This window comes from Euleptes europaea, chromosome 15, assembly GCF_029931775.1.
Source record: "Euleptes europaea isolate rEulEur1 chromosome 15, rEulEur1.hap1, whole genome shotgun sequence".
In the NCBI taxonomy this organism is placed as follows: domain Eukaryota; kingdom Metazoa; phylum Chordata; class Lepidosauria; order Squamata; family Sphaerodactylidae; genus Euleptes; species Euleptes europaea.
In genome coordinates this window covers 20,213,816-20,237,292 of record NC_079326.1, presented here as the reverse complement: position 1 = coordinate 20,237,292, position 23,477 = coordinate 20,213,816, and the positions used below count along the sequence as shown (strand labels likewise).

At 44.8% G+C, this 23,477-nt stretch overlaps 1 protein-coding gene across 1 annotated transcript in view; it reads right to left on the bottom strand.

Annotated features, from left to right (window-relative positions):
• THSD7B (thrombospondin type 1 domain containing 7B) overlaps positions 1 to 23,477 on the bottom strand; it is a 466,994-nt gene that overhangs the window by 296,331 nt on the left and 147,186 nt on the right. The window contains exons 5-6 of the mRNA XM_056861246.1: positions 18,790 to 18,945; positions 17,695 to 17,892 (exon numbers count right to left, since the gene is read on the bottom strand). Coding sequence (XP_056717224.1) covers positions 17,695 to 17,892; positions 18,790 to 18,945 — 354 coding nt within the window. The remainder of the gene's footprint in view (positions 1 to 17,694; positions 17,893 to 18,789; positions 18,946 to 23,477) is intronic.

Genomic DNA, 23,477 nt, shown 5'->3' with positions numbered 1-23,477 from the left:
CGGAAAGCCGCTGCCGGTCTGCGTAGACAATACTGGCTTTGATGGACCTAGTGCCTGATTCAGTATAAGGCAGCTTCATGTGTTCATGTGAACAGTCAATGTGATTTATTTAGTTTGTTAATTTGCTGAAGCCCAGGCAAAGAGACGGCTTACTGGAATCAGTGACAGGACTGAACATACTGTGCTGCTGTCACGCTGCTCAAGCAATTGAAATAGCAATGGAGGATACTTCAGGATCTCCGCCCCTCACCATATCTCAATGCTGCCTGATATACTATTCACCGAAACACAAAGAAGCTCTGTCAAGAGGGGAAAAAATGAGGCAACAGTATATGTGGAAGCCAGAACAACGCAGGGCTTTCTTTTTATCATAAGTATTGAGATTCTGAGCTAACAGGTGTCAGGATTGCTGGCTGAGGGCAGAGACCTGGGGCAAGCGAGAATTCAAGATCGCCTGCATCCCTTAGAGAAGTACAGGTTGAGTATCCCTCGTCCAGAAATCCAACATCCAAAATACTTCAAAATCCGAAAACCTTTTGAGCGTCGAAGGTTCCCCCACACAAGCACGCCCATGCGCATTACTCACTGTGCCTCATCTTCCTTCCTTCCTTCCTTCCTTCCTTCCTTCCTTCCTTCCTTCCTTCCTTCCTTCCTTCCTGACAGCAGCCGCTGCCGTATTCAGAACGCGGCGAGGACAGTGAGCCCAGCCAGTTCCCGCTTAGCCCAGCCGCATCACTCTGCTCACCGTGGAAGGGGAGAGGCGGCCAGGGGCGCTGGCGAGTGTGGAAGAGGAGAAGCGGAGCCACAGGCAGACTGGCAGGTGGTCAGGCAGGCGCACGGCCACCTGCACATCGCAGAAACGCAGAGCCTAAGCACAAACCCCTAGAACTGCTTTGCTAGCTGTGGGGTTACTCTGAGAGAGGTCTCTCTAATCTCAAATTGTATTTATCTTGTGTGTGTGTGTGTGTGTGTGTGTGTGTGTGTGTGTGTGTGTGTGTGTGTGTGTGAAGTGTCGTCAAGTTGCTTCCAACTCATGGCGACCCTATGAATCAATGTCCTCCAAAATGTCCTATCTTTGACAGCCTTGCTCAGATCTTGCAAACTGAGGGCTGTGGCTTCCTTTACTGAGTCAATCCAACTCTTGTTGGGTCTTCCTCTTTTCCTGCTACCCTCAACTTTTTTTAGCATGACTAACTTTTCCAGTGACTCTTGTCTTCTCATAATGTGACCAAAATACGATAGCTTCAGTTTAGTCATTTTTGCTTCTAGGGTCAGTTCAGGCTTGATTTGATCTATAACCCACTGATTTGTTTTTTTGGCTGTCCACGGTATCTGCAACTCTCCTCCAATATCACACTTCAAAGGCATCTACTTTCTTCCTATCAGCTTTCTTGTACAGGTTTAGTATCCCTTATCCAAAGAAATCCAAAAATCAAAACATTTCTGGTCCCAAGCATTTTGGATAAGGGATACTTCACCTGTACTGTAAACTTAAAGGCAGCTTGACAGTAATACACTTATTTTGTATACCAACTCTTAGGAGCCTTATCTAGGTTAAAACCTCCAGTTTTTTTAAGTCATCCTGAGATTCTTGAAACAGTTTCAGGTCAGTGTAAAATAGACAGTACCTGGCTAGGCTACTCTGATGGTATAAAAGGGAAAGTAAGTAAGATAGTGCAGATAGATGAATACAAGACAAGGAAATACCAGGCAGTTTTCATACATGACGCTAATAGCACTTTAGCTCTTCCCAATGGGTAACACAGGTATAAATCTCACAATGCCAAGAATGAACATATAATTTGCAAATGGCTCTCTCCTCTTTTCTGCCCCCCCCCCCGGATAAACAATGCTCCACACTGGGAAAACTGGAATGCAGGTGCCACCGGACTTCTGTTTTATTTGGCCGATAGAGTTCACCCTGATCCTATATAACTGCTGACCTGGCTCTGGTTTGAGTAACTCATTGGTCAAGCAAGGACTGGGTTCTCAGACTGCCCATGTCCATGTGATTCCCAGCTTGTTTCCAGACAGACAGTCTTGACTCTTTCACATGAAAAAGAATCAAATTTAGTGCTGTGTGAGTTTAGTGCTGTGTCATAGATGCCACAAAACTGCATTTAGGTGGAAAGGATACTTCTTTTATGGAAATTTTTACTAGTCCAACAATACATATTTTAAACAGAATTGACTATACATCTAGATGTGAATATGTTCAAGACAGGATGAGAAAATATGTTGCACTGTCCATATATGATAGCGAAAGCTCTTCCCACACTGAAAACCCATGGGTACCTTTCATGGGTACCCCTCCTGGATGCACACCTTAACGTGGTGAGGGGGTTTGTGTGTGTCAGGGAAGCTGAGAGCAATACTATAAGGGGTCTAGACTCTATCAAGAGACTAAACTCCTAGCAGAGCCACTCAAGACAGAATGGTAACAGCTGAGACACCAGACAAAGATGAATCCACCCCCTTAAGGGATCAATGGCCACAATCGCAGAAGAGAATAGGCAGTTCCAATGGAGATGGGGGAAGAGGAATCCCTGGAGGTTAGCTACTGGGCAGCAGCAGTAGTGGAAGGTGACACAGAGGATCTTTCGTAGACAACAGCAGTGCCACTACGGATAACCCTGGTTAGTACTGCGCAGAAGGTGGCACTGGTAAACCACTTCTGACCAACCTTTACCTTGAAAACCCTATGATGAGACAATCCAAAGAGATGGATTGACTCAATAAAGGAAGCCACAGCCTTCAATTTGCAAGATCTGAGCAAGGCTGTCAAAGATAAGGCATTTTGGAGGACTTTCATTCATAGGGTCGCCATGAGTCGGAAGCGACTTGACAGCAGTTAACACACACACCTTTCATGCCTACATTCATCCTGAGTTAACATAATTTCAAGAATAATAATAATAAAAAGAGAAGAATTCTCCTATCTAGCTCCATTTAATAAATTCTTATTTAATTTGCCTAACATGTACATTTATTTTGTCTGATGAGTGAGCTTCTAAATTAGGTTACTCAGGTCCAATTTGCTGGATATCTATACGCAAACACTTTCTCTAGTTCTCCTGCAAGACTGTCCTTAAAAAAAAAAAAAGGTAAATGCAAGCACCAGGTCATGCCTGACCCATGGGGTGAAGTCACATCCCGACATTTACTAGGCAGACTTTGTTTATGGGGTGGTTTGCCAGTGTCTTCCCCAGTCATCTTCCCTTTACCCCCAGCAAGCTGGTTACTATCCTTACATGTACCTTTAAAGGAAAGGTACATTTCAAAGTAACATTAGAGTCTCAACACATATCCCTGAAATAACCCTTCATTACAGTTCAGCCATTGTGTACTCAGATATGGAACTATTTAATATAGCTGTAATAGGATTCTTAACTGAACTTGACCTTGCAAAAGAAGGGCTTAAGATGAATGTAAGGAAAATTGAAAAGGCGCCGCAAATTAAACCACACAGTTTGAGAATATAATTTGAAATAAGTTAAATAATGCTCTGGTATTATTTCCCAGGAATAGGGAAACAAAGAACACTTGATGTTAGCTATGCAAGCACATTTGGCATTCAGGAAAATATTAGTGAAAGATTTCGTGGATTCCGCAAGCTTAGCCACCAGGATTATAAGAACTGTTTCTCTGAAACTTCTATAATTGTAAATATTAAGTATCATTTTGGTTTTTACAAAGAAGGATTTCAAAAACGGTAAAGGGTGGCAGCTCACAAGGAAGGGATGGGACATGGCTCCACGTTAGAGTACATGTTTCACATACAGAGGTCCCATGTTCAACCTTGAGTGAAAGGATTTCAGGTAGTACAGCTGTTCAAGACCTTTGCCTGAAACCTAGGAGAGCAACTGTAGATAGTGCTGAACTATATTACTTGGTGTAAGGCAGTTCCATATAGTTGTATATGATGGACAGAGTACCTTGTACACCATAGGTCTTGAGTGGGTTTACCAGAGTTCTCAAGAAGTTTTAGAGCACTCTGTCTCAAAGGCCTATTTCCAAATTACTTTATCTTTCAGATACTGAACATTTCCCATCCAACTTTCACCCTCTAGTCTTTAAGACACCAATAGGAAACTAGGATAAAAGTGGCAAAGGACATTCATAAGACAGAACTGAGAATGTGTCATTCACATCCTTATTCAAGGGTCTGTGGTTCTAAGGGCCAATTAACATCAACATCAATTATAAGGGATGAAAAAATTCCTTCAGTTCCACTATCATTAATGTCAGCCCAAATAAAACTTTTAATTGAAAACATTCACATACTTCCACTACTCCACGGGGTGGGGGGTCAATTAAGATGATCTACCCCCATAGCCTGATGCATCCAATAGGTTTTCAGATGGGATATGGGAGATTTTCCTTCTGATATGGTCAGCGCTCCTGTCAATACCCTGGTTGACCTCTGGAATGGGGAAATGACCCAGGCAATGGACATAATTGCACCTAGGTGTCCTCCCTCAGGTCAAAGAGCCCAGGCAGCCCTTTGGTTTACTGAGGTACTCTGTACGATGAAAAGTCAGGGAAGACGGCTAGAACAACAACAGAGAAAGACTTTGGATTAATCCAACAAGGCACGGCCAAGAGCCTACTGTGTGGTGGTGGTGATGGAACAATACTTTCCCACCTCCATTGCATTTGCACAGTGTAGACCTGAGGAACTCTTCCAGGTGATGAGGAGCCTATTGTGTTCTGGCCAACAGGAGAAGGTACTCTGCAGCAGTCCTTTTGCTAAGTACCTTATGGATAAAATCTCTTACATCCGTTCCAACTTGGACTCTACATTAGCAGTAACAGGACTGGATCGTCCCAGGGTGCCATTTGTCTAGTCACGTGGCATACCTTTCAGCTTGTACAGTCTGAGGATGCAGACAGGATTCCTGAAAGCTTGAGACCTACCCCGTTTGTATGGCCCTTGCCCTCCAGTGTGCTTAAATCTGCTGGATGGGAGCTGGTTGAGTGTATCTGGGAGACAGCAAATTTCTCCCTGAGAGATGGGATGGTTGCGACTGCCTTGAAACAGGCAGTGGTGCATCCACTCCTAAAGAAAACAACTCTGGATTGTTGAATCACTATCATTCAATCTCAAATCTCAAATGTACCATTCTTGAGCAAGATGACTGAACAAGTGCTGGCTGGCCAACTTCAGAGATTCCTGAATGAAGTAGATTGTTTAGATCCGTGTTGGCGAACCTATGGCACGCGTGCCACAAGCGGCACGCCAAGCCCTTTCTATGGGCACGTGTGGAGCCGCCGCCGCCCCCCCGCCCGTCCCCCGCCCGTCCCCCGCCCGTCCCCCGCCCCCTCCTCGTGGCCTCGATGCCATCTGCCTTCGTTTCCCCGCTCCGCCTTAGCAGCAGCAGCAGCGCCGCCGCCCCACCCAGGCGCCGCTCCAGACCCGCCGCCGCCCGCTCATGCTCGGCCCCGAGGGCTGCCCTGATGGCCGCACCGCTATGCTTGCTGAGTCGTCCCCGCCCCCTCCTCCGCCCCCTTGGCTGCCCGTCCCCCTCCTCCGCCCCTCCTCGCGGCTTCGGCGCACATTTCCGCCGCGCCGCAGCCAACTTTGTCGAGGGGCGGGGGCGACTCGGCGGGCGTAGCGGGGCGGCCGGCAGGGCAGCCCTCGGGGCCGAGCATGAGCCTGGGTGGGGCGGCGGCGCTGCTGCTGAGGCGGAGCGGGGCGGCGGGAGGCTGGCGGGAGGCTGGCAGCGGGCGGCTCTTTTGCCTTGGACTTGCCACTGAGATTCACATTTCCCCCATCCAGATTCTCAAAACTGCAATGGGGGGGGGGGGTTGTTGTCTATTTGTGAAAGAGAAGTTTTGCCATGGACTTGCCACTGAGATTCACATTTCCCCCATCCAGATTCTCAAAACTGCAGTGGGGGGGGGGTTGTTGTCTATTTGTGAAAGAGAAGTTTTGCCATGGACTTGCCACTGAGATTCACATTTCCCCCATCCAGATTCTCAAAACTGCAGTGGGGGGGGGGTTGTTGTCTATTTGTGAAAGAGAAGTTTTGCCATGGACTTGCCACTGAGATTCACATTTCCCCCATCCAGATTCTCAAAACTGCAGTGGGGGGGGGGTTGTTGTCTATTTGTGAAAGAGAAGTTTTGCCATGGACTTGCCACTGAGATTCACATTTCCCCCATCCAGATTCTCAAAACTGCAGTGGGGGGGGGGGGTTGTTGTCTATTTGTGAAAGAGAAGTTTTGCCATGGACTTGCCACTAAGATTCACATTTCCCCCATCCAGATTCTCAAAACTGCAGTGGGGGGGGGGGTTGTTGTCTATTTGTGAAAGAGAAGTTTTGCCATGGACTTGCCACTAAGATTCACATTTCCCCCATCCAGATTCTCAAAACTGCAATGGGGGGGGGGGGTTGTTGTCTATTTGTGAAAGAGAAGTTTTGCCATGGACTTGCCACTAAGATTCACATTTCCCCCATCCAGATTCTCAAAACTGCAGTGGGGGGGGGGGGTTGTTGTCTATTTGTGAAAGAGAAGTTTTGCCATGGACTTGCCACTGAGATTCACATTTCCCCCATCCAGATTCTCAAAACTGCAATGGGGTGGGGGGGTTGTTGTCTATTTGTGAAAGAGAAGTTTTGCCATGGACTTGCCACTGAGATTCACATTTCCCCCATCCAGATTCTCAAAACTGCAATGGGGGGGGGGGGTTGTTGTCTATTTGTGAAAGAGAAGTTTTGCCATGGACTTGCCACTGAGATTCACATTTCCCCCATCCAGATTCTCAAAACTGCAATGGGGGGGGGGTTGTTGTCTATTTGTGAAAGAGAAGTTTTGCCATGGACTTGCCACTGAGATTCACATTTCCCCCATCCAGATTCTCAAAACTGCAGTGGGGGGGGTTGTTGTCTATTTGTGAAAGAGAAGTTTTGCCATGGACGTGCCACTAAGATTCACATTTCCCCCATCCAGATTCTCAAAACTGCAATGGGGGGGGGGTTGTTGTCTATTTGTGAAAGAGAAGTTTTGCCATGGATTTGCCACTGAGATTCACATTTCCCCCATCCAGATTCTCAAAACTGCATGGGGGGGGGGGGTTATTGTTGTCTATTTGTGAAAAAGAGGTTTTGCCTTGGACATGCCACTGAGATTCACATTTCCCCCATCCAGATTCTCAAAACTGCAATGGGGGGGGTTGTTGTTGTTGTCTATTTGTGAAAGAGAAGTTTTGCCATGGACTTGCCACTAAGATTCACATTTCCCCCATCCAGATTCTCAAAACTGCAATGGGGGGGGGGTTGTTGTCTATTTGTGAAAGAGAAGTTTTGCCATGGATTTGCCACTGAGATTCACATTTCCCCCATCCAGATTCTCAAAACTGCATGGGGGGGGGGGTTATTGTTGTCTATTTGTGAAAAAGAGGTTTTGCCTTGGACATGCCACTGAGATTCACATTTCCCCCATCCAGATTCTCAAAACTGCAATGGGGGGGGTTGTTGTTGTTGTCTATTTGTGAAAGAGAGGTTTTGCCTTGGACTTGCCACTAAGATTCACATTTCCCCCATCCAGATTCTCAAAACTGCAGTGGGGGGGGGGTTGTTGTTGTTGTTGTCTATTTGTGAAAAAGAGGTTTTGCCTTGGACTTGCCACTAAGATTCACATTTCCCCCATCCAGATTCTCAAAACTGCAATGGGGGGGGGGGTTGTTGTCTATTTGTGAAAGAGAAGTTTTGCCATGGACTTGCCACTGAGATTCACATTTCCCCCATCCAGATTCTCAAAACTGCAATGGGGGGGGGGTTGTTGTCTATTTGTGAAAGAGAAGTTTTGCCATGGACTTGCCACTGAGATTCACATTTCCCCCATCCAGATTCTCAAAACTGCATGGGGGGTTTTGTTGTCTATTTGTGAAAAAGAGGTTTTGCCTTGGACTTGCCACTGAGATTCACATTTCCCCCATCCAGATTCTCAAAACTGCAATGGGGGGGGGGGTTGTTGTTGTTGTCTATTTGTGAAAGAGAAGTTTTGCCATGGATTTGCCACTGAGATTCACATTTCCCCCATCCAGATTCTCAAAACTGCAATGGGGGGGGGGGTTGTTGTCTATTTGTGAAAGAGAAGTTTTGCCATGGACTTGCCACTGAGATTCACATTTTCCCCATCCAGATTCTCAAAACTGCATGGGGGGTTTTGTTGTCTATTTGTGAAAGAGGGGTTTTGCCTTGGACTTGCCACTGAGATGCACATTTCCCCCATCCAGATTCTCAAAACTGCATTGGGGGGGGGGTTATTGTTGTCTATTTGTGAAAAAGAGGTTTTGCCTTGGACTTGCCACTGAGATTCACATTTCCCCCATCCAGATTCTCAAAACTGCAATGGGGGGGGGTTGTTGTTGTTGTCTATTTGTGAAAGAGAGGTTTTGCCTTGGACTTGCCACTAAGATTCACATTTCCCCCATCCAGATTCTCAAAACTGCAGTGGGGGGGGGTTGTTGTTGTTGTCTATTTGTGAAAAAGAGGTTTTGCCTTGGACTTGCCACTAAGATTCACATTTCCCCCATCCAGATTCTCAAAACTACAATGGGGTGGGGGGGTTGTTGTCTATTTGTGAAAGAGAAGTTTTGCCATGGACTTGCCACTGAGATGCACATTTCCCCCATCCAGATTCTCAAAACTGCATGGGGGGTTTTGTTGTCTATTTGTGAAAGAGGGGTTTTGCCTTGGACTTGCCACTGAGATGCACATTTCCCCCATCCAGATTCTCAAAACTGCATGGGGGGGGGGTTATTGTTGTCTATTGGTGAAAAAGAGGTTTTGCCTTGGACTTGCCACTGAGATTCACATTTCCCCCATCCAGATTCTCAAAACTGCAATGGGGGGGTTGTTGTTGTTGTTGTTGTCTATTTGTGAAAAAGAGGTTTTGCCTTGGACTTGCCACTAAGATTCACATTTCCCCCATCCAGATTCTCAAAACTGCAGTGGGGGGGGGGGTTGTTGTCTATTTGTGAAAGAGAGGTTTTGCCTTGGACTTGCCACTGAGATTCACATTTCCCCCATCCAGATTCTCAAAACTGCATGGGGGGTTTTGTTGTCTATTTGTGAAAGAGAGGTTTTGCCTTGGACTTGCCACTGAGATGCACATTTCCCCCATCCAGATTCTCAAAACTGCATTGGGGGGGGGTATTGTCCATTTGTGTATGGGAGGTTTAGCCTTGGACTTGCCACTCAGATGCAGAACTCAACAATAAGTCCCCCTGCAGAGTTTTGAGAATGCAGATGGGGAAAATGGTGTTTGTCAGTCATTGCAATGATTTAATTTTATGGATGACAAAGGATAGTACAGTTAGTTCTGAAAATGAAATCCTTAAAGTGTGGAATTCTCTGCCAAATAATTTTAAATCAATGAAAGCACTTGGGATTGCTTTCCTTACTTTGTTTGGATCATTTTATGCTTGTGAGCATAAGATGTTAATGTATGAGTTGTTTTTTCTAAACTAAAACCTCAGTTTTCAGGTTAAATTGCCGTGTTGGCACTTTACGATGAATAAGTGGGTTTTGGGTTGCAGTTTGGGCACTCGGTCTCTAAAAGGTTCGCCATCACTGGTTTAGATCCATTCCACTCTGTTTTCAGGCCCGGTTATGGGACTGAAATGGCCTTGCTCGTCTTGGTGGATGACAAGTCCTGAGAGATGGACAGGGGAGTACGACCCTGTTAATTCTCCTTGATCTCTCGGTGACTTTTAATACCATCAATCATGCTATCATTCTGGATCACCTTATGGGACTGGAGGCACTGTCCTGTGGTCTTATTTTGAGGGTAGGTTCCACCGTGTGGTGCTGGGGGGCTGCTGCTCTCCCTTTGGACTCCAGGGTTCCCCAAGGTTCCATCTTGTCTCCCATGCTTTTCAACATCTATGTAAAGCCACTGGGAGAGGTCTTCCAGAGATTTAGGCTCAGTTGCCACAATATGCAGATGACACTCAGCTCTATCTCGTGCTACCAGAAGATCCCAAGGAGGCAGTGGAAACCTTAACAGGCTAACAAGCTAAAACTTAATCCTGACAAAGCGGAGGCACTACTGGTGGAGAGAGGCTCTGGCCTAGGAAATGGGGCATATAGGAACCATCCCTGTTCTGGATGGGGTTGCATTCCCCCCAAAGGAGCAGGTTCATAGCTTTGGGTGCTCCTGGACCCGGGCCTCCTGTTGAATGCAAGCAGTGGCAAGGGATGCCTTTCAGCAGCTATGGCTGGTGAGCCTGCTGCAGCCCTTTCTGGGCAGAAGAGATCTTAAAGTGAAAGAAAAATAGAGCTAACCTAGCAAAGTGCTAGCAAACCAGAAAAGGAAAAAAAAGTTGTTGTGTAACAGCTGACAGGTTTATTGTTTTGTAAAGGGTCTTTACAAGACAATAAAGGTGTCACCTGTTACATGGCATCCTTCCCCCCCCCTTTTTTTTTGGTTTGCAGAAGAGATCTTGCCAATGTGGTGCATGCCCTGGTAACATCTTGATTAGGTGACTGCAGTGCTCTCTACATAGGGCTGCCCCTGAAGACTTTCTAGAAGCTACAATTGTTACAGGATGCTGCAGCCAGGGTGTTGACTGGAGTGGGTTATAGGAACCATTTCATTCCAGTCTTGTTCCATCTACACTGGCTTCCAATTTGCTTCTGGACTCAATTCAAGGTGTTGGTATTGACCTTTAAAGCCTTGTACGGCCTGGGACCAACATACCTTAAGGACCACCTTTTCCCATATGAATACTCGTACACTCCGGTCATCTTTGGAGGACCTGCTTTATTGCCTCCACCATCTGAAGCTAGACAGATGGTGACCCAAGAAAGGGCCTTCTCGGGCATGACACCAAAACTTTGAAACTCCCTCCCCAGGGAGATTTGTCTGTTTCCCTCTATCCGTGTCTTACCCAGGAAGTGAAGACTTTTTTGTTTCATCTTGCATAATCCCAATAGCAGTTACTGGCCCTCCTTCTAATGTTGTTTGCTTATGTGATTTTTATTGAATTATTTTATAATTTAACTGTTTTTAACTGCTTAAATGTTCACTGCATTGTGGATCCTGGTCAAGTGAAAAGGCAGCATAAAAATGTTTTAGATAAGTAAATATATATATTTGCTGCAAATCAGGTGACAAATATAAGAAGACCACTAGCTCCTCGGGAAAAGGAGTTCCATGGGCTGTTGAGGTTATTTTTTCCTCTATAGCAAGGATTTTACTTACTCCTCTGGGCTGGCAGACACTCTCTTCCTTCATCCTCATGTACCCTGGGATGCTTTCAGTATCCCAGCCAGAACACATACCTAGACTCATTGTCTGTGCTGGAATCAGAATAATCTTCTATAAACTGTAGCTGTGAAGCTTGCAAAGAGAGACAGAACTCAAAAGAGGCAACAAGAGCTCCCGTACTTGTCATTTCTTGAACTTTGTCATTCATGAAGTGCTACATTCATCAAGGAACATGGGAGTTGTTTTCTAACACTGTACTGTCCAATGCCTCTCTTCTTTGTTGATTTAATTGACACAGACTGCTATGATGAATTCGCAGGCATTTGAGGGAAATATCGGACTCTTGACACCACAAGAATTAACAAGAACTCGCTCTGGAATATTGTGGTGTTCTATGAAAAACAGCAAGGGTAACAGCAAGTATTATGTCTACCTGAAAGGTTTACAGCTGCCCAAGGTAATTATCATTACGTGGCTTTGAATGAGCAGAAAGCATTACATTCTTATTATTTTACATGTGCACTGATTGGTCATTGTGTACCAAACACAGAGCCAACAACCTTACTGCTATGCAATTAGGATGCTCAATTCTACAATCCTTATCTAATCCTACAGGCATCAGAGGGAGAAAATCATTTTGCAGACTGCAGGGGGTGGGTATTAATAACTGGTCTGTGATATTCTTTTTTTTTTTTTTTTTTTTTTTTGGAGGTAAAGGCTTTAATTCAAGTATTTAAATAGACCCTATCTGAATAAAATACAATTTATAAGTCATTTATAGATTGTGATGACTGTTTAAAATAAATACTTGTTTTCATTTAAAAAAATATTGTTCACAAATTGATGTAGCCAACGGGAATGCATCCTGTCTGGGATATGTGCATAAAGTTACATATTAGGATTTTAAAAATACATCAGTTCATGCAAACTGGTCCGTGATAACCTTGTTACATTCTTGTTGATATTTTAAAACAGTAAAGCCTTCAAACCATATTCCTGCCCGAGCATATCTAAATTAACACCTCGTTTATTTTTAACCTGCCAGTTAAATTGAGTATGTATTGCAAAATCTTTCCAAATTTGGTGGAACAGGAGAAATAAATGTCCCATCACCCCTGCCATAAGGAAAATGTCTGAACACACAGCTGGAATCCGAGAGGGACTTCCATGTAACTCTTGGAGCTTGAGAAGAATGGCTTCAATCACACACAGACCGCTACCACCACACTTTCAGGATTTCTTAAGTATTAAAAAAAGAAAAGAATCATGAATGTCTCCTTGAAAATGGTAGAATGAAGGGGGCAAAATGCCAACATCTTTCGTTATTTAAAACACAAATTAGACCCTGAGCTCAGCAATTCGCAATGAAATTACTGCTTTGAGGACAGGCATGTCAGAGAAATGTTGACTCGTCTGTCAGTCTGTCTTTATAAAGTTTGATTGCTCCACCATAGAATATCATGTTGAGAAAATCAACCTGCCTTTCTAAGCTTTCTGCTTCGAATGAAGCCAATTATCAGACCACAATAAAATTCTTCACAGGTACACCCGAACAGAAAAAGCAAATACTCATGCAGCCTTGCACAGTGATTAAAATAGAAATAACACCTACTGACCTCGTTGCAGTTAAAGGGCTGTATCTCAGAAGACCTTTGGTGCTCCAAAACTGATACAGCATGAACACTGTCTCAGGCATGAAGGGCATATATTTGCATTCATCATAGTGACAATGCAATTTTCACAAATATGGCATTAAAAAATTGAACTCACGTTGTTGGCAACGTCTGCTTTTGTTTGAGTCAAGCACCCCACATGATTGCATTGATTTGTTTAAGCTCACAGTGTTTCGTATGGTTTTGCATTTGTGCAACTGGCCAAATGAGGCATGGTGGCTGACTAAATAGTTGTTACTTGTGGGATCTCACAATTGACTGGCTTATGCCTAGGCAATCGCGGACAGGTGACAAGTCAATTAAAATCAGCATTCATTCTGAGTGAACGTAGTGCTTTTCCTCCTGTGAGGTCAGCAGCGTCTATCATTATGGCTCATGCTCAGAACTTATCGAACAAAACCCGAGGGCCAGACAGCATTTCAAAAAAGCACAAGATATTTGTCGTTAAAACTGGAATATTCAATGTACATGAACACACTCACCTTCAGGCATACAGAAAGGGCACAGCCAGAATATTATGATGGCGAGCCATACAGCTTCACACATATAGACACACACACATGAAAACCACCTTTTTGCAAGTTCTTTTCTTTTTTGTCAGATGGGTTGGTAGACAGAGAGGGTTGCCAACCTTCAGGTACTAGCTGAAGATCTCCTGCTATTACAACCGATCTCCAGCCGATAGAGGTCAGTTCCCCTGGAGAAAATGGCAGCTTTGGCAGTTGGACTCTATGGCACTGAAGTCCCTCCCCAAACCCCGTCCTCCTCAGGCTCTGCCCCCAAAAACCTCCCGCCGGTGGCGAAGAGGGACCTGGCAACCCTATAGACAGAGCAGGGGAGAAAATACTTGCACAACATATTGCAGTAACAACTTAGAACAATGTTTAGTGTTGTATAACAAGCAAACTCCCTTTCGAATGTTTAAGTACACGGTCACAATTTATGACATAACAGAGGAGGGTTCGCCCATCACCGATAAATCACAGCTTTCCAGTGAAAAATAAACAGCAACTAGAAAACGGAGCAAGGCCCCATTTATTGGTATTCTGAAAAGAAAAGCTGCATGTGACCTTCATACTAAATTAAACAGAAACAGCTTTTGTACTCATTCAAAGTAGCCCTTGGGCCCAGTGCTAAGAAAAAGGTGTACGAACTGAGTAAATACACTGGAATGTATCAGATCAGCTAACCTCCAGCAACTGGCCTAACTAAACAAGCTACTGCTTGAATTTGGGAACATCAGAAGGTGCTGAAAGAAACAAACAATACAGAATGTTTTAAAAGACGGTTAGAAGGATATGCAATGCTGAATTTGGACCTCAGGATTCATCTGTCCCAGGTCGCCGCTATGCCCCAGGTCTTCCCCATCCCCCACCACAGCCTCCATTGGGCCATCCTGGGAATTCCCTCTCATTTTGGGGACAGCAAGGCCTGCCGTTGGCGAAGCAGGCTGGAGTCAAGCAACGTCCCAGTCCGCACCCTGCAGGTTTCCCAACAGACAGGGACCTCCCTCCGGAGGGTGGAACCAAGCGGGGAAGAGAAATCCGGGCTCAAACTGCCCCAGCCCATTGATCACTGCCAAACAGCTGATCAGCGGGCAGGCCTGGGTGGGGTAACTTAGGCTCGCACGCCCACATGTCTTAGACATGGAGAGGGGTGGAGCCAAAAAAGCCACAACAACAGGCCCCTATATGGCCTTTGAGGGAGGAGTCTGGGATGGTCAGGAGTGGCCAGGAAGGGCCTGGCAGCTTATAAGGGTGGAAGCTGAGGGCAGTGAGGACAGAACTTGGCTGCCTCAAGCCCAGCCAGACGGGCACCCTGGACGCCACAGAGGGAGAAGAGAGCTCAGAATCTCCCACCGACTGGTCTGAGGCCGAGGAGGCTCTGCCCAGACGCATTGGTGAGCACAGAGGGGAACGGGTGGCAACCTCCCTGGGACCCTACCCGCACATCATCTTTGGGGAAGCTTTATCTTTCTACTAGAATCCCATCCATCTTCAAAACAACAAAGTTTGGTCTTTGTTGTGTAGCCCAGACCCTCTAAACCACCTAACGCAGGGGCGTCAAACATCCATGTTGGATGGTGCTGCTGCAGTTGTCTTGCTTGTGGGCTTCCAGGAGGCACCTGGTTGGCCCCTGCGTGAACAGACTGCTGGACTTGATGGCCCTTGGTCGGATCCAGCAGGGCCTTTCTTACGTTCTAAGGCTCGGGGACGGATCTGGCCCTTTGAGGGATCTCATCCAGCCCACAAGGCAGCCAAGGCAGTCATCCGCCACTCCTGATCTGGGCCGGTAAGCCCGCTGCAGGCTTACCGGCCGAGGCAGCCACTCCAGTTCCGAGGTGTTAATGATCAAAGACTGTTAAATAAAAGAAAATACTGTAAGAGTATTATGTTAAGCATGTTTGTATTTCAAATAAAAAAAATAAAGTAAAAAATAATAATATCATTAACCGGCTTTGCCTGTGTCTTCTATAAAGTTTGTATCTCCGATACCTGGCATTACATTTTATGGTTTGCATGGCTCGGCCCGACAAAATGACATTTATGTCATATCCGTCCCTCGTAACAAATGAGTTCGACACCCTTGACCTATTGCTTTAAGGCACCCTAGGACTGCAGGGAAGTCCATAGAAAAGCAGACTTAAAAGTCTGACAAGGAAATAAAAAGCCTATTAAAATCTAGGTAGCACAAGGTGAAGCAACTAAGTGGCCCTTGCTGAAAGATTAAACCTGAGAGCAGAATTTATGACTTAGCTGACTTCTGGCCACCAAAGAATGGCCGGTACTTGTGACAAAGGAAGCAAACAGTAACAAAGGTTTAATGAAATTTACCCACATATATAGCATATCTGTAGCAAAGACCCAGGCATTGTGCCTGAGTTGACCATAACATCAGAACTTTCTCAGGCCAGAGCCTGCTCTGCCCTCATGGCAGAAGCAATTTTATTTGAAGCCTTGAACTAGCAAACAAAGTAATTTAATTAGGTACCTGAAACTCTCACAGAACCCCCCACAACAGAAGGAAATTAAGTATATAAGTTCTAGGGTTTAGTCATACAGGCCGATTTGGTTTCTCCTCCAGGCCTTACCTGCATGGCCACACCAACACACAGACAACAAGATCACACAGAGTATGATCTCCCCCACTTCTCTCTTTCCTCCTTTCTTGGACTCCCCCCTCAGATCTGCCACTATCTTGTCCAGTCCAAAAGTCCCCCTACCAGCAGGGAAATGAGTTTTACCACTGAATTTCCTGCGATTCCCAGAGCTAGCCTACATCACTTCCAGGTTTAACCCGAAGGTGATGTAGCAACCTTTAAAAAAAAAATTATCCTGGCACAAAGCAGGCTGGTGGTAGGCAACCCTGATCTAGTTTTCAAGAGAAGATAGGTTTTCAATAAGGAACGTTTTCTTTCGACTTACAACAGTTCATATACGCCTAACCGTAAAATCTATTACACTTAACTTGCTTAAATCTAAATAGTTCTGGCTTCACTTCATGTTGGATCACATTGCAAAGTCATTCAAACCAATAATCAAAACTGTACTTTGAAACATGATATGCCACATAATAACAGCACTTATTTTACTACTCCCCACTTGTGTCTGCCCTGCAAACATTCTGCAGTGATTTCAACACCATCCCTTTGAAGACCGCCTACTGTTTCAGGTACGATATTATTCCAACAAGTTCTAAAATTATTGTACAATTTATATCAGGTTGTATTATACAAAGAATTAAGTTGATTTTGATGTCTATAATTTTGAATATACACCACAACAACGCTTGATAAGAAACTTATTAGTAATATCCTATAATAAAAGGAATAATTTTATCAAATGTAACTGTACAAATGTAACTGTCTGACAACTGTCAGCTCTGGATCACAGTGTAGAGTCCTCTTTGCTCTATAAGATTTTCAGAGCATTCCTGAGATTTCAGCATTTAGGGATGGTGGGAGGAGGCGCCACTGCAGCGCCTCCTAACCCATTTCCGAAGCACTAAAAACTAAAAAAGAAAGGCTTTTAAAGGCTTTTTAAATTTTTAATGGGGCTTTCGCCTCGTAGAGAAAAGTCAGGCTGTGCCTGTTAAAAAGCAGGCACAGCCTCGCTCTTCTCGCTGCCAGTGTACCCGGGGAGAACGGGGACAGGAGGCTGCCTAAAGGCAGCTCCTCTCCCCGGAACGCCCCAGGAACACCTCCTGGGATGCTGGAACACCCCCCAGAACACCGGCACAGGCATTTATGCCGGTGGGACGCCGTTGGAAGGCCCTGCTGGCATTCCAGGGTGGTGCGGCAGCAACAGGGCCTCCATGCCGGCGCTGGGGACACTAACGCTACTGTAAGTAGCCTGGGAGCCAGCGCGGTGGGGCTGAACGCCGGCGCAGCACCTTCCTGGCCTCCTAAGGGCTTTCACCCTTAAAGGTCAGGAATGCACTGATTCACTCTCAAAATTGTGACTATCACACTTACAATGAAATGAAGCCAGTTAAAGTTTCCTCTATGTTCCAACTCCATCTTTACCGCAAGGCAGTTAGGCTTCAAGAGGAATCCTTTAAAAGGCTGCAATGAAACATTACCAGCAGTGACTGATGGTAATAAGTATTCTTTGCTTAAGATGACACCTCACTTAACGACAACAATTGAAATGCACAATAAACAATCTTTGGGGAAATGTTATCCCATTGTAAAATGCGAGAGACTGCAATCATGAATTTCGACAGGACAATTACTATAAAATCCTTTCAATATTTATGCAACGTGCAGTTAAATGAAACGAACATCATTTATGCTACGTACCCATGTAGTTCTTGCATTCAGCATGCAGCATACGAGTCCCGAGACCACATATTCCATTATAAGGTAAACACACTCCTTCTAAAATAATCCACTGGTAACATGCTGGATTTTCACAAGGAACGGATTCTATCAAGTGTGGACAACCACCAGAAGTACCCACTGGTTCCACAATAACACGTCTTTCCCTCATTTTGAAACCTAAGAAGGAAAAAGAAAAAAAATGATTAAGTTTTACCCCCAGAACAAATTAATAAAAAACAGAAGATATTGCACAATTTGCAAAATATATTGCAAATTTGCTTTCTTTTAAATAAGGAAGCTACTATTGGAAGGATTCCTTTTTTCTGGTGGAAGATTCCTCATTTAGCAGAAAGGAATCACTGGCCCCACTCCATTTTGTCCCAAGGCTGGAAAACTCTATTTAATAAATAATAAAGCAACAGATTTGTTTCAGACCTAGAAATTCACGTAGACTTGTTGGTAATGGACTAATAAACATGTTGAGTTTTTGTGCCGTTGACTAAGATAGTGATCCCCAACATGGAGCCCACTGATGTGTCTCTTGATGACCACTTGCCCTTTCCCCAAAGCATAACCTCCTCAAAGCAAAGAGCCTATCTTGTCTTCCCTCCACCTCACTGAAGCAGGACATGCTTCAGAAGAGCTCAGAAGGCATCCCCTTTGTGTCTGCAGGGAACATACATTTCAAAACAGCTGCCTCCATGATAGGAAGATACTTGGCTTGGGACCTCCTACCATTTTGTGGAACCTTACAATATTTTGTGATTAGACCCAGCCCGCTATGGCAGCCATTTTGTGTTTGGTCCCACGACAGACATTTTTTTGTGGTGAACACTACCTGTTCTCAAAATTCCAAATGTACCCACAAGGCTGGAGACCCCAGTCATCCAGACCAAAACCAGCCATCCAGGTAACTATGGGACTGACAGAATGTCTTGTATTATTACAATTAAAAACCAACAGACTGCCGTTGAGAGGATTACATTTTGAGCAAGGGTAGTAAATTGCTACCTCTAAATATAGGAAGCAAACAAACCCACAGCAAAAATGGTTAAGAAATAATACAGCATGCACCTTTTTTTCCTTGTGTATCTTGGCAGTTTTCATGGATGCAAGGGCCCCATGCCAACCAGGAAGAAACCAGACACTCAGGAGGACATGGAATATTGCAAAGTTGAGAAGATGGAGGAGCAGGAGCAAGGCAGAGCTTGTTTTCAACAGGTCTAGTCACTTAAAGGGGGGAAAACATAAATAGACGGATTACAGCTTGAAAGAATACAGAGTCTTAGTAGGTACTACTGGTTTATTTTCAAAGCAGCTATCAAAAACATTTTAGAACTCTTGCTACCAGTGGAGTGGTTTCTCTCCTACAATGAAGCAAAACATTTGATAATGATCAATATAAATTAATGGAATTCATTTTTTTAAAATTATTTTATCAGGATCAGAGTGTACTGTGATATGAAAAACCGCTATTAAAAATAAGAAGCCTTTACTTCGTACACTAAAAAGGTAAAAGGCTAGAAAGACTAGAAACTTATTGTACTGCAAATAATCATATTGCAATTAACTCTTACTAGCACTGGCCACCTGTTAGAAAAGAAGCCTGTGTGTGTGTTAAGTGCCGTCAAGTCGCTTCCGACTCATGGCGACCTTATGAATCAATGTGCTCCAAAATGTCCTATCTTTGACAGCCTTGCTCAGATCTTGCAAACTGATGGCTGTGGCTTCCTTTATTGCATCAGTCCATCTCTTGTTGGGTCTTCAGAAGCCTATTCAAACTCCAGTTATCATCATTTGCAGGTAGGGCCTTATGATTCACTATGGCTGCTTTCTTTACAAACCAGCTAAGAACTGAGAAAGAAAAACAACACAGATAACCTGATAAGCATCACCACCACTTGTTGTAGTTGTAGCTGAGGAACACCCCCTACCCAACATTCAACCACCATTCTGAGGACAACTCCAATGCCTTTTGGTAGACAAAAGTAGGGCTGCCGAGCCCCCAGTGAGGACAGGGGATCTCCCGCCCCCAGGTACCATTGCCTGCCATAGGGAAGTGACAAAGGGTATCCCTATGAACTGCTGGAAATTCTATGGTAAGAACTCCCAGTTTTACTATAGAGATTCCAGTGATTCTAAGAGCTACCCTTTATCACTTCCAGGTCGCTCTAGAAATAACTAGGAATTGCTATGAACACTTTGATAAGAACTTCTTGTAGATTAGGCCTTACCTATTTTAATTTTAATTTTTCTCGTCCCCTCCTCCAACACTCCCGCGCAGCCTGGCAACCCTAGGCAAATGGATATTTTATTTTTCTTCCTTGTTATGTCTGGACTTTGGGGAATTTGATGTTGCACAGAGTGAATGAAAAATTTTAAACACAGAGCATAAGAGTAGACATGAAAACAAGAACAGAAGCCGTTGACATATGCAGGTATGCTTGGGCCTCAATGAATGACTGCCAAGGCTATCACAACTAGTAAGCTATTCCCTGCAGAAGCACCCATGGTAGTCCACATGCCAAACACACAGGATGTAAGAGATCCATGACTGAATCAGCTTCAGGAAGATAAAATCAAATTAGGATTGCAATCTTGGGGAAGCTTCCTTCTCTTCGCGTTCCTTTCTGGCAGTGCATTCCTGAAGCAGGGGGCGACCCATGGCAGCCGGGACGGCACAGGTGAGAAGCCTCCTCAGAGGCTTCCTGACTGTCACAGAGGGGGGACAAGCCTTTCTTCCTCAATAAAACCAGGAAAAAAGGCATTCCACCCCCCATAGAGGAAAGAGGGCTTGCGCCACATAAAAAGGTGGTGCAGGACCGCCACCATCCTGGGAGGCGTTCCTGGGATAAAAAGGGTTGGGAAGCTGCCTAACAGCAGCTCCACCCCTTGGAACATCCCAGGAACGCCTCCCAGGATGCTGGCATGGGGACTTGCGGGAGCCCCACTGGCACCCAAGCCCCACAGTCTGGGGGAGCCATTGTAAGTGGCACTATGCTGGTGTCGGTGCCAGTATGCATGGCGCAAGTGGAATGGATGCCAGCATAGGGGGTCATGCCAGCTCCTAAGAGCATCCCTCCCCCTTCAGGAATGCGCTGTTAGTGTAACCTGCAGTCCCACAGCTACCATGTAAAGTTGCTCTTTGCCCTGACAAGGAAGACTGGGGAAAACAGCTGATGGTATGTAGAACAAAATAGAGAGTTGACCTGTCCCCGGACAACAGTCCTGATCTAATATGGTTGCATTCCACAGCTGATCATAAAAAAAAAAATCAAAGGGGAGAAAATGGGAGTTCCAATCACATCCAATATACCTTTTTTTGACTCCAAATTACTAGAAATATTTATGGAAATAGTCATGGAAGGATAACCTAATTATTTGAAATATTCATCATATGCAACAAGATACAAAAAGACACTGGAAGGGTATGGAAAATTCTGAATTTCTATGTCATACATTTAGGGCTGAACACAACTTGTATCTATAATTCACATCTAAAGAGCTCTCCTCCCAAATAAAGAGCCGATTCATAAAGATGTGACCATATATATGGTATAATTGCAATAAGCTTTCAGTACTGGCAACAGTAATTTCCCCCCGATAAATATCAAACAATTTTAAGGGATGCTGTATCTATATTACAGTTTTAAATGGGTATCTTAGTATAATATTAGGATATGCTAAGATGGGTAAGATCTGTAATGTTTTGATTTTAAATGTACATGGGCTGAGAATTCCAGTAAATATTAACACAAAGGCCTTTCTCATTCACAAGATATACTTTGAAATGTAGGAATGACAAGAAGCGAGAGGAGTTTATAAATGCATGGTCCAAGCTCATAAATTTCTTCCCGAGGCATTTGCAGAATACGACTCTATAATCAAATGGTAATTACTCAAATTTAATTCAAAACTAATGAAAAGTTCTACTTAGATGAAAAGACTGCTTCCTGAATTATTATTTTTTCAGAAACAATATTGCATTTGACATATTCATTTAGGGACTGCACCAAGTTGGCAGAAATCCAATTCACCTTCCTTCTAAAGTAAATAGACCTTTTTCTACAGGTTCTTAAAGTCAAACGGTAGAAAGAGCAAGATAAATATTAGCCCATTTTAACCATCAAGCTATTCCGTTTCAAAGAGCCTCATGCATTTCTTAATATGCCCTTCAGCATTAGGCACCGCAAAATAATTTATCATTTTGGTAATTCACTGACAAACAAACAAGCAAATCGGGCTCATTGCATTTTGTCATCCCAAACGGATTTAGTCTCAACTATAAGAACATGATATTAACCGTGTTGCTTGTTTTGACACCGTTTTGCAGTGCCTGTTGGCAGCAATCCATTTATTTTTGGAGTACCCCAGCAACATAACATAATAAATAGCATTAATTCTCTGAATAAAAAAAACTAGGTGGTCACCTATCTGTGGAAATATTTCAGAAAGAAAATTAGAATGAGAAAAGAACGAAATGGAACTGATTAACAGTGTAATCCTAAACAGAGTTACACGCTTCTAAGCCCATCAAATGGGCTCAAAAGGGTTTAATACTGCATTGAAAACTTATGACAGTGGGGGAAATGTTCTTATTGAAAAACAGGAATTAGGTGGGCAACTATATCATCTTACTGGTTTGAAGTTTCTTTAAAAAATTAGGGACTGCAGAACCATTATCTATCCCAAGAATTTGCTAAGAAACGTGAGATTAGATTGCAGACAAAGAAGGGAGGGAGGGAGGGAGGGAGGGAGGGGGAATGGAAGAATAAACAACAGACCACACTGATTGGGAGGAGGAAAGGACACAGCTTTTATTGTGTACAATCGTAGGAGCACCAGAGTAGCATAGGGCATGGATCCAGCATTGGGCAACTTGCCTGTTGGCTGATGACCAACCTTCCCCCCAGCCAACCTGCTGGGGGCGCAATCATGAGATGGCAAGTCCAGGGGTCCCACATGGGTGTAATCCACTGTGTGGTTCCCTTGCCACCTGAGGAATAGAGCTGGGTGCCAGCTCCAAGCTAGGCGTAATGCGGACAGCCCCACCTTCAAGACCCCGTTACGGGGGTCCCCGGACCCAGAGAGGCAGGCACGCAAGCTCAGCCTCCCCAAAACTGGATCTGGTCCAATGCCCAAACTGCCACAAGAGAAGGCAACAGCCCCTCTCCCACCAGCCCTCCTATGCTGCACCCAAGAAAAGAGGCCATCACGGATGCTATGAAGCCACATGTCCTGGCCCCATTTGGAAAGATACACGCCATCCACCTAAAAGAGGGCCACTTGCCTGAAGGAAATTCCAGGTGTCAAATGATGGAGCCCCTAGCTGCCTCCGTGACCCGGCCAGCTGCCTTGTTCAACATCCATCTCACCACATCGAATTTACCCAGTGAAATTGCCTTGTGCAAGCTATGACAGTCCAATAACTTGGGCCAGAAGAGCTGCATCCCATGGAGGAAATCCCATGGCCCACCACAGGCCCACCCCTTTCCTACAAGTGAGATTATTTTCTCCTAGCTGGATGACCAGAGCATCTGCTCGCCCCACCCTCCCGCATGACAACCTGTCGCATGACAGCAGGCACGAGCACCTCCCAGCACATTCCTTGGAGCCCAATCCATGTGACTGAGAGCCAGTACTTTAGTCCCAGAGATGTCTCCCATCTGGAAGAAGCCATGTAGATCCCGGCCCAGTGAACAATGCTCTGGCTCATGATCCAGACCCTGTGCTGCCCTGCTAGCATGAAAAGAAAGGGAGTT